The 12404-nt window shown below is 32.7% G+C and overlaps 1 protein-coding gene across 6 annotated transcripts in view; it reads right to left on the bottom strand.

The window, feature by feature from the left end:
* Positions 1-12404, bottom strand: part of LOC109861152 (PDF receptor) — a 20579-nt gene extending 8175 nt beyond the window's left edge. For all 6 annotated transcript variants that reach the window (XR_002250923.1, XR_002250924.1, XR_002250926.1 and 3 more), the window contains exons 1-12: positions 11903-12404; positions 7427-7601; positions 5444-5551; positions 3744-3907; positions 3332-3435; positions 2587-2731; positions 2099-2201; positions 1724-1844; positions 1561-1639; positions 1313-1398; positions 607-787; positions 83-197 (exon numbers count right to left, since the gene is read on the bottom strand). Coding sequence is in view for 2 of the 6 variants with exons in the window: in XM_020440678.1 (XP_020296267.1) it covers positions 83-197; positions 607-787; positions 1313-1398; positions 1561-1639; positions 1724-1844; positions 2099-2201; positions 2587-2731; positions 3332-3435; positions 3744-3907; positions 5444-5551; positions 7427-7508 (1288 nt within the window). In the remaining 4 variants the exon portion in view is untranslated. The remainder of the gene's footprint in view (positions 1-82; positions 198-606; positions 788-1312; positions 1399-1560; positions 1640-1723; positions 1845-2098; positions 2202-2586; positions 2732-3331; positions 3436-3743; positions 3908-5443; positions 5552-7426; positions 7602-11902) is intronic.

Here is a 12404-nt window from a genome sequence, read left to right as displayed (position 1 = left end):
GTGGCAGAATGTTATTGCGATACTACGCCGCGAGATATATGACTGAAAATCAGCTATCGCGCGTATCGATTTTCATATTTACCCGAAGTTATTCGATGAGGCTGACATCCGCTGAAAGCCGACTGTCTTCTGGTCTGCAAGTCGGCTCCTCTCAGAGAAAGATAAACAGCAATAGTCTTGTCTAGAGCGAGTCTTACCTACAAAATAAGGGCAACTAAATGCATAGAAACACAACTAAAATGCAACAAATTAATTCTCAAACAAACAAGTTCTCTTAAATATATTTGTTAATTATTTTATTTTGATCATCTTTGTCGAAGATCTAATGTTGCGAGTCTCGACGGCTGTAACGTGTTTCGAGCAGAAGCTTCTTCTTCTTTGCTGTAATGGCTCTTGCCCCGGTGAGGAAGGAGCATACGCCAGTCTTCGATTTATTATTATTACTAGTATGTACTTGTTTAGACTAGAGACTACGATGATAATATTGAAAGTGGTGTAAAAACACCTAAAAACACCTAAAATTGTCCAAAAATATTCACAGTAGAACTACGCACATCCAACCAACATGGCTGATGCAACGCGACTTTTCGAGCAGAAGCGACTTACCTCGCCATTAAGAAAGCAATATAGAGTTGCGATGAAAAGACCCTGAAATGATCGCAAGAAGTGCGTGGTATACGACCATACGGCGAATTTCTTTACGTTATCCAACGGGGCGTCGATCATAAACAGCACGTTCGTTATACCCAGTAAAGGCAAAAGAACCACGGCTGCTCTCACAGCTTTTCTGTACGAAAGAGGTAGACGCTTTTACCTTCGCTTCCGGTGACGCACTTAAATGCATTTCTATTGTCAGTTGCGTTTTGAACAAAAACAAAAACACGATGCAACAGGATAACAAGTCGCTCCATAAATTCTTTTTCAGAACAAAGCTCGAGGATTTAAATATTCAATTGAAATTGTTCTAGAAAAAAGAACAGCGAGAAACTATGCAAATGCAATGCGAAAGGTCATTAACGAGTCAATATCAGCTTTTTCTCGCGACGTGGCACTTCTTTGTGTTTCTTTTGCGAATTGTGCGCTTGTAAATTCGCAGCACAAAGATCCGAATACATAAAAGAGTAATTATATAAGCGTGTTTAAGATCGATTGAAAGAAAATACGTATTTACTTTATTGAAAAATCAGAAAGTTTAGACTTGGAAAGGAGCGCTTTTGTTTGATTTTTTTTCCCTCAAAACTCTCGCAAATAAAAAATACTACCGTTATACTACGGTAAATTATAAAATATTAATTTGCACAGATGTACTCACATAACTTGTTTAATCTCGCTTGTATGACTCTGCCGCAACTTCATCACGAGCACTCTTATGATGTTCAGAAGAAACAAAAAATTGAGCTAAAAGAAAAAACAATAAAAATGGAAAGTGCGACTTGACGCGCAACTTAGTGAATTATTATTACTGTAAACGATATAAAAATTTAAGTTTTTCATTTTTTATCTTTTTCTTTTTCTCTAAAGTATTATTGAATTGTTGTTTGTAAGAAAGTTCTTTCTCACCAATATCACCGCGAATCTTGGTCCCTCGAGGATCCAAAAGTAGGACGACAAATTGTATCCTGACCAGCATCTGAATAATCTAATATTTCAAAAACGTTACATCTCTCCGCGTTCCGTCAATTATACTGTCAATTATACATTTGCTTTGTTTCAAACAACGTACTTTGATTTCGGATGATAATAAAACGCCATAACAACGGCCCAGATCAAAGTCATCAGCACGGGACATCCCCATCCAACGAGTCGATATATCCGATAGTAAGACGTCTCTTGAAAGACCGTCACTGCAAAATTACATTTCAACAACAATCCTCATTGTGTTTTCTCAAATTTACATAGAAAAGCTACTCAAAAATTCGCCAGACATTTAACGCTTTTACGACCGACTCTTTTGACCTTTTGAGGTAAAGCTTATTCTCTTTTTTTTTTTTTTTTTTTTGCTCCTAGGCCGAGTTCACTCGACGTACCGCATTTGTAGCAGACTGGCTTTTAGGCGAGGTTACGTAAAAAAGTCACAACGTCAGAAGCACGTACGTACCTGTCACCATGTTATGCAGAAAGAGACCTTCTATAAACATCCACATGAACATCGCGGTTTTGACGTACTCCAGCAGCACGTAACTAGCTTCGCAAAGCACCGGCTGCAAAATTGGAATAACATAAAAAAAAGCGCTTTTTACGCGATGCAAGAACTCTTGGGCGAATATGTATAATGCGAGCTGAAGTCTCCCGCGCATGAAAAAGCCAAGTAATTCAGTCGTCTGAAACTAAATTGGCGATCTGATTTAAGTGTTGGTAAGATTATGTATCTTTAGCTCGTCTCGCAAAGAAAATTTGCTTTTTCGATAATTTTATCGACACTGTGCTTCTCCGCGCGTGTTTTTGTCAAAGAATTTAAGTTATTTTTCATAAAAATACAAGCATGCGACGAACGCACGTGTTCCCCGAGAAAATTAGACAAATATCTCTCTCATTTTCTTCTTGTTTTTAATTTTTGTAACAGCAAAATTGATGAATTCGTCTTACGGTATTTCCTATTCCTCGTTGCATGCTGTGCGACTTTCTCCGGAAGATCGCGATGTCTATGTATAACATCAGCCTGATCAGCACCTGCACGATCATGGCAACGAACAGATTCTTGTGGATTCTGGTTCGTGTATTACGCAACGATCTGTAACATTCAATTAGTAGAGATGTCATTTGACTTTATTAATTTCAAACTCGCGTTAGCCGCATTCAATAAAAAAACAAATCATGCAAATTGATACGATCGTTTCTCGCCGCGTCACTCACAAACTTCATTGGGCAAATGACTCCAATATTATATAATAAAGCGATAGAAACTCGTTTTTGCATACGAAAAATTTCGTATCGCTGAAAACATCTCAAACGTATTAATTTATAAAAGATAATGTCGTAAATTAAAGATAATGTCTTGACAAAGTCTGTCTTTGTAAAGGTTGTTCTCCGCATATTTCTGATGAGAGAAAACCTTGCTTCTCGATTACTACTCAGAAAGCGCGATGTTTTCAAATTGAGTTTCTCATAATCGTTAAAAGGTTTCGCCTAGCTGGCAAAAACTCTGATTAATAACATTTATCATATTGCAAGTCAGAGTTAATAACGGATTGTTGATCCCAGAGAAAAGAAGTAGCAAACCGCGCCACGACGTTGCGATCACGTTTAATGCGAACCACGCTTCGCTGGACGAGCACAAAACTCTCTTTTTCTCTCACTTACTTTCTCTTTCTCTCTTTTTTAAAACGCTCACCTAAATCGACAGAAAATCACCAACGAAGCGAGCAGAGCCACCAGAGAGATACTGAGACCGACAAATTCCAAAGTACGAGTCTTCTCGGCGATTTCCATCTTCATCTGAAAAAATTCTCTTTCTCTCTCTCTTTCTCTCTAATTAAGTTTTTAAATAAAAAATGCAAATATTTGTATTAAACAAAAAAAGATGTAATTATTTTAAAAAATTTTAATTATTAAAAACATTTTTTTTAATAAAAATGAGAAGAAATAAGCATTAACACTAGGTAGTGATAGCTTTTAATAGAATCAAAGTAATCAATTATGATTTTCAAGAGTAACATGTACAAAATTGTTATATATTCAATTTGACAAATCGATGGAAAGTCACGCGTTATTGTAGATGCATCGTCTTAATGATATGCGCTTACTTCGCCTTCGAGATTATTGTTGTAAACCCTATAGTGAAGCCACAGCATTTCCGGTGTTAAACAAGTGGTATAGTTTGCCCAGCCGGTGAGCGAATCCTCGTTCGTGCTTGTGCCATTCTGCGATTCCCAGCGACCATTGTAACCGCATTTCTTTGCTACAGATTCTGGAAAGAAATAAATGATAGATATCTCTCTTTTATAAAAAGAAATTACGGAGCCCAGACATTTTTTATCACTACAAATATTTTCACATTTAAATATGTATAGACAGAACGACATTTTATTTTCACTCACTTATGGTATTTTTATTCCTTGCGTTTTATTATAATATTTTAAAATCTCAGTGAATATATATATATATATATACATATATATGTGCAAACTAAGTCTAGAGTAATATATAAAATCGAATATGTCTGAAGACTTTCGATTGATTAAAAATATAATTAAAATTAAATTTCTACAAGTTTTACATAACAGAGTAAATTTTTGTATTACATTCTTTTTATATCTCTCAAGTGTCAGCAAAATGTTTTCGACCTCTTTGAAGAAGAGAATCAATAATGCGGGAAGCACGCAACTCTTGATATATCACATTGCTCGCTGGCAAAAAATGCAATTTCAACGAGTCTATTTTCGATAAAAGTGGCACATTTCAGTTTATTTCAGTTTTACATAGCAACAAGTACAAAACGGCGAAACTGCCAACGCTCGGCTAAAACTGCTATTTTCACAATTCATTATACGCACATTGTAATATTTTCGCAAAATACGAAAGAATTAAAGATTCGTTCCATGTTACTGGTTTTGATATGTTGAATTAAATAATAATTGCTTCTCTATTTTCTGTTTGTAAAACACATCAAGAGTTTTTTTACACACACGTGCACACTCGGGTTTACCAGATGGAAAATTTTCTGCTCGTTCCAATTTATATTTAAAAAACGTGAGTAAAAAAACGATCATGATATAATGAGATGATGTTACGTGTAACATCTTCCGAGAATCTCGTCAAGCTGGCTGCGCAACAATTTGATAAAATGAATTTTATTTTATACCAAGACCGAGACTTGTTCGAAAATTTCAATTTCGTGAAACAAATATTTCTGACACATTTATATGTATTTTATTATTGTTTTACTTTTATCGAAAAAAAACGCTCATAATTAAAACCACTTATGAATATTTTATGAATTTTATTATGAATAATTAGAAAACGTGTAAGATTTTTTGTTCAATTTTTTGTCAGAGTTTTTGTCACAATTTTAATTCAAGTTCATACATAACATTAAATTATGAAAAAAGTGTTTCACAATATATAGACAATTTTATTTACAATGTTGTCAAGATTATGTAAATGAAATTTTTTTATTTCTTTGCGCGGAACATTCGCGGAAACAATCGTTCTTTAAATTCGCCTTGTGCTCCATTAAAGAGGAAGTACTGTCACGATTCGTCTTCGGTTTCGTTCATTTGCGGTCTGTGGTTCGAGAAAAAAAGACCAGAAAGATTGCGCGGTAAGATTTACCTTTTAAACGCACAAACACAATTCGATAATCTGCTCGTGCAACAACCAGCTTTTCCGCCTCTTTGCGATCAATACACATTCATTAAAATGCAAATTTGCCTGGCTTGTTGCATAAATTTCGAAAGTTTGATGTAAAGGTTTTGCAGAATATGAACATATTTTGTCTACTCACTTGTTGTATCGAATCCATCCACAAAAGGACATCGGAGTTTCGCAAAAGTAGAGGCTTTTGTTGGCGGCCAACAGAGATAAGAATCCCATACCGGGCTGCACCAGAGTTCTATTATATAAAAGAACTTTTATCGCTTTATATTGAATTATAAAAGTCATCTTATATAAGGTAACTCCAGTATTTTTATTGTGCCGGATTTTACGCTGCATAGAAAAAAATAGGAGTGCGATAATTTGAGTGCAACCATTTTATTGTTATACATTAGTGTTGTTCAATTTCAGCTTTCAATTGTTGATATTATATGTAACAAATTCATTTAGTCAGTTTAGTCGAGCGTGACTATTAGCGCAATCATTTATTGCGGATACGTAAAATAATAATAATAATAATAATAATTTATTATAGAGTTTGTAATAGACTGTGGCTGTTTCACGATAATAATAATAGACGGATGGTCAAAGAATAAAGTATAGCGCTTATCTCTTGTATTTTTGTTCAATTTGATATCTTGTACATGTCACCTGTTAAGGATACAAGACATTTTCAGCGTGTGCAATTGAATCACAATACGAACATGAGTTCGTCAGTATATTCTTGACTATATCTTGACAAAATAACAATAATTTGCACTTAAGACACATAGTAAGTAAGCAAAATTATTGTCTGCAAAATCTAATGGTTTTAACTTCTCTTGTCTGTAAATAAACAATTAAAAACTAAGTCAAACTTATTTCCTAACTTCTTCTTTTAATGGTTACTTAAGCAAGTAATCATTAAAAACTAAACTTTTTATAACGCAGCTTATAACAAATTTTCATAACAAAGTTATATTACATTTGTGTTATATTACATTTATTTCTTGTTGAAATAAGTTTTATTTAAAAACGTTTCGTTTAAAAATTCTTGTTTGTTTATTTTTTATTAAAAAAAAGTTTGTTATTTAAAGTTATTTAATAAATAAGTAAATGTCAAATAATAAGTACATAAGCGAATATTTTATAGTAATAAAAAAGCATTTGTGAATCGCAATATTTTATTCTAATTCTTATGTGCAATCATTATTTCACTGGATAGGAGGGAGGGGCATTATTTTATCGACATAATTAAAAAATATATATATCTCATTTTAATAAAATATTTTACTTTTGATTTTCTACTCAGCACAATCATATTTTATATGTTAATATTTAATTCTGAGTGTTATTTGTAAGCTTTCTTTATTTATGAGTTTTACGTGGCCGTATATATAACTCTCATGGGATATATGACAAAAATACAACTTTAAAAAACTTTTTTTAGGATGTAACAAATAAACATTTTATATTTAAATTAAAGTACAACAGGCCTTAAAATGATAAACTAACTGAGAATGTAACCTTACTTACTTTTTGAGTCTACGAATGGAAGTGGTATGAAAATTATTCTTTAATGGGGATATTTTATATTTATAATGTTTTCATTGTAAAAGACAGTATAAAGTTCTATTAGTACAGTTTATTTATATTTAACATCGTAAGTAATATTTGATAAATTAAGTTTTCAATAGGTGCAACATATGTATCGGAGTTATTCTTTAAAAAACATCAACTTTTTCTCTCTGTGTGTGAAAAAGATGTTAAATTAAATTAATTAACTAACTAAACAAACGCTATATGTTTCAAAATAAAGTAATTAAAATAAACATCAAATTAAAGAATAACGTCAAATTAAACATTTCCACAAATTTATTTCATTTAAAAACACATATTTACTGTTGCAATTAATAATTCTCTGAGAAAATAAAATAATCTCTGTCACAAATTACTTTTCCGTTTACATATTCAAAATAAAGATTTTGGCGATGTAAAATCCGTTTGTTAAAGTAAATTTTAAAAGAGAGTAAAAGGGTGTAGCAAGTAAAAATTCAATTATTCGTTCTTAAAATATTTTTCCGAAAAGTACGCAAACGCGCGAAGAATGATGAAAGTTTTGAGCGAATCGTACCTCCGTGCGGCGCCACAAAGTGTTTGTATTGAATATTACAGTATTCTCGGGTGTTGTTGCCGTTGACATTCAGACCGTCCATTTTTCCCTCTAATAGTCTATTTTCGCGCGTTGTCTCTGCATCTTCGTTTTAGTGTTTGGCTGAGTTAGAAAGTGGAAAACGACGTGCGGCGTACTGTAAACAAATTCATTCTTTATCTTGTTTTTCGTCGCTTTTGCTTTCCGTTTACCATTTCTTAGCAAAACAGAAATAAAATAGCTTCCAGAAATATAAGATTATATCCAACTTTTCTCTGTTCGTCATCATGTCAAAAGGAATATGTTTGCCGTCTCTAAGTTTGTTAGTTGTTTGCACTTGTTTCTGTAGAAGTATGTATATAATACTTTACGATGATGCCAAAACTTGATATTAAAATAAGATTACACTGATGTTTCTTTTAGTATTGTTGATACACACGTCCTTGCTGAGATTACCAAAGAAACAAGAAGACTTGATTTTTTTTGTACAAAAAGCGCGGAGTACATATTTTGTGTTAGAGAGAGTTAGAGAGAGACTTCCTTTTATTAAAATTTAATGTTAGTCGCACATAATTAGTTAAAACTATAGATTAACGCTGGTCATTCTAAAATTTCGACGAAGAAAGCGTTTTACTTGTCTAACTAATATATATATGTATTCACGTATAAATTTTACACGTGAGTTTTTGAGTTGAAATTTTAATTCTTAAATTTATATAGAATGCTATATTTGCATCACATATATGAGACCCCCCGTATATCCCCCTAACTAATTTTAAAATATTGCGAAAAAACACCTCGGCCGAGAGTCGAACCTGGAATCTCCGGCTGTCGCTTTCCCAATTCGGCCATCGAGACACTTCATATAATATAGGCATATTTCCGCAACAACATCCAGCATACGACTCTTATTACCGTTTATATATTTCGCGTTTTAGTAATTTATTTCTCGCTTTGAGTTTATATAAAATAATTTATTTGCATGTCAAATCGATTACGAATATTCTCATCTGTGTCAGCACGGCAATATGCGCGGCCCTGTTGAGCTTTCAAGTGAAAGAGGTCAAGCTGAGGATCAACACACTCTCTTCCGATAAAGTAGCTTAAACGATTTGGATGCTATTCAAAAAATCCGTCATGATCGTATTACTCTTGTCAGTCGTCAAGTGTCATGGAACGGCTCGTCGCGCTTGCTAATCGATTCTATAAACACTAAAGAGCTTATTCGTAATAAAATTTTAAACACGTAAACACACGTTACTCCCAGCCATTCACTCGCGTTCAACAACAAAGTGTGTGTGTGTGTGTGTGTGCCACAAATTTGTTTGAAGAAGATTGCAAATCTCTCTAGTTAGGTGGTCAATATACGTTGTGCTTACACGTACCGATTTATATATTTCTTCGATTCAATATTATATTTAAGCGTTCGAGCGGGATTCTGATGTTTTAAATCCGCTCGAGCAAAACACCGCAATTCTAATCATACCGATTTTATAAAAGAGACCGCATTTTACTTAAGGCTCGAGATTTCCTGGTGAAATGGGACAATCGATTGTGGCGAGCGAGCGAACAGCAACCACAGAGCAAGAATGATTTTTTTCTAGCAAATCGGGAATCTTTCGTGATGTTATTTTAAAGTGGGTGTGTTTCCTTCCCACGCGAGCGGTAAAAAAATATTGGAATCAATTATTTTATATAACAGCGTTGATCGCGAAAACATACCGCGATTCCGTAGTTTTTGACTCGTTTTTGTACAATTTTGCCGATACTTTCATTCTCGCACTTTTTCTTTGCAGCATGTAAAAAAAAACTAAATTATTTTCAAGTTTTCGAACTATCGTTAAATCTCGAGAAAAATTCCTGATAGTTCACGTACTTTGCACAAGCTATTTTGTGTTATTTGAAAATGCTGAAAGTTAATGTCACTGTCGTGAACAGTAGCGTTCGAATGCTGCTATTTGCATGACATTTCAGATGCAATTGCTATTGGAATGGTTTTCCGTTCAGCCCCGTGTACATTTAATTGAGTACGCAGCTTGAATGTTAATGACAAAATTAATTGAGAGATATATAGCAAAGAAATTCGACTAGAAATACTTTTCTTCTAAGTTCGTCAATTTAAAAGATATTTGTTTAGCAAATATGTGTTTAACAAACTTTTACAATATAAATCAATTTCTATTTATAGTGCTTTTAAATTTAGAATTATGTTGTAGTTTTATTATAGTTAGTAATATGTTATTTTTGGTTTTAGTTTTATTTCTACTTTCTTGATTGCTATTTTATATCGTAATTTTATTAATTGACAATAATTATAACTATGTAACATAGAGACTCCTTAATAGCTCCACATTTTTAAATATAGTATATGTATGGAAAAGGTCAGTAAGGACTCAAACATAGATGGTAATGTGTTGAATTATTTTGTTGTTGATAACTTTGTTGGTACGAAACAAGCAAAGTTATGACTATAATAATCTACTCGTTGACATGTATGAATTTTTTATGTATTAGAGAAATACTTCGTGAAACTAATTTTCAATCCATTCGTTTAAACGTAATTATCGTCGTGTTTAACGTTATCGCTTTTGGAATTCCATTTTGCAATGCATATAGGCCTGTTTCCGTTAAGCATAAACACGGATTCCGCTTTATCCACATGGGATGCGTGGAATGTTCTCAAGCATGATGATTAATCCTCAAACACGATTTTATAATTAACCTCAGAGACGAGACAACGAGTTTCATTCGAGTGAAATTTGCTCCTAGAGATGTGATTCGCACCTCAGATAATTAAATTTGCACTCGAGATAAAAATACGATTGTTATATACTTTTTGTGTCGTAAAACGAGTACTTGCAAAACTTTCGTCCTTAGTAAAAAAAAAAATACATAAAACATTGCAATTGATAGAATTTCGGTAAGGTTTTAATATTCAATCAATTTCTAGTGGAAGATCTATAAATAGCAGCTAGTCTTTGCGATACAATCGCTTGTTCTTTAATTTAAATTAATACAGAAGTCTGTCTTCTTCAAAACTCTGAGCTATCGGAATTTCTCTTGCTGAGATAACGTCAAAATCTGATCCCATCGAAATTACATCGTGATTTCTGTTTATAGCTTCTACTAAATTAAACAGAACTAGACTGCGCTTCATACAATATTACCAATTTGCGCTTCATAATCAAGTAGACCAAATTGCAGCAGGAGTGAGCGGATGTTTGCGCTTCAACAATCCTCACATTATTTAAGAGCTATTGTTTGGATTCGTACGATGAATGTGAATAGGGATGGACTTGATTGAAAACTTTCTAATCACGCAAAGCGAAAAAGTCATTACTCAGTAAAGATACAGCTACAAAATGTAATATTCCTTTCAATGGAATTTCTTTTTGTTTAAAGTTTAAATTGAAAAAAACCACAATAATTGTTCATAACAGCTGTGTGCGATATTACTGTGGTTTTTTTAACTTTATACATTGTATGTACTGCTTTGTACTTGTACTAAAAGTTCGTGAATATTGTTAAATGTCAAAGAATGTGTCGGAAATTTTTATAACATACACAATACACAGTACAAAAGGATTAATTTTCCACGAAAAAAACATCTACCAAAAATTTATTTACAAACTTTTAAAATTTTAAATTTCAATGCTTTGTATTGCGTGCGATATATCTTGTCGTATATTGTTTGTTTGTTAGAAACTAATGCATAAAATATCTTGCTGATCGATTTTAAAGATATTAATAATCTGGATTCTGGTCTGGTGTTACAAGAATTTCTCTGAATGAACGCATACACTTCGACTGCTACAATTAGCGAGACAATTTACTTTCCAAATGTGGCGCATTACCTACAACAATTTGCGTTTATCTTCGTTGATTATGTGTGAATTGTACCGTGTTGTGTCAATTAAAACACGCTGTTGCACGAGTCATACATATATATATAAATATATATCTTTCTTTCTCTCTCTCTCTCTCTCTCTCTCTGTCTGCCGTTCTCTACTATCTACCGTATTCATCCAAGTATAAAAAATAAGAATATTTTAAAAACATGTGTTCAGAGCAAAAAGTCACAGCTAATATTTATAAAAAGAATTCCTCAATAATGAACTACAGTATAGTCTTTCGTACTCGCAAATCTCTACATGTATCCTTATAAACTTTTCGGGAAAAAATTCGCTAAACTATGTTTATTTTTAAAATCACGTGTCTGATAAGCATATTAACATGATTTTAATTTGTTCGATGATCGTTTCATGTGTGCATTTATAAAACTATTAAAAGATATCTACCTCTTAAGAAATATAATATTGATATGGCACAAAATTTTATAACGTATATCTCTAATATATATTAAAAAAAAAACAATATGAATGTTATTATATGATGTTATTTTGACGTTACTTTTCATGATAAATAATTTTGTAAGAAATGCATCGAATAAGATCTTACCGTTATCGACGTTTATCCGGCGTCAGTAGTTCAAGCTCGCACTAGTCAGACTCGCCGGCAAAAGTGCCTTCATTCTTCAGAACTCTTTGAGCGACGAAAAGTATGAAGTTTAAGACTCGTTATCGAGGTCGTGAAATAGAACGCACTCAATATAGATAATATTCTACGAGAGTTTAAAAATATTTTCAATCAAGTAACATGTTCAAAAATAAATGCTACTGCAAAATAATTTTAAATGTTGAAAGAATGATTAACGCGTTACACACTTTAATGTTACTTACAACTCAAAATATATATTTACTACATTAAATTTTTTACTGTGTAAATATTTTTTGAATTATTTCAACTCCGATTCTTTCTCAACCAGATTTGTTTTGGGCATTTGAAATGAAATTCAAATTGCGCGATAACGAACGGAAAATAATTGATGTGTTAATCGATGAACGAGTTTTTAGATCGTGATCCTGGTGTAGCAGGATGTTCTCGGAGAAGACGTGCGAAC

The sequence above is a fragment of the Pseudomyrmex gracilis genome, unplaced genomic scaffold (genome assembly GCF_002006095.1).
Source record: "Pseudomyrmex gracilis isolate BER0280 unplaced genomic scaffold, ASM200609v1 scaffold_602, whole genome shotgun sequence".
Lineage (NCBI taxonomy): Eukaryota > Metazoa > Arthropoda > Insecta > Hymenoptera > Formicidae > Pseudomyrmex > Pseudomyrmex gracilis.
This window is presented reverse-complemented; position numbering and strand designations above follow the sequence as displayed.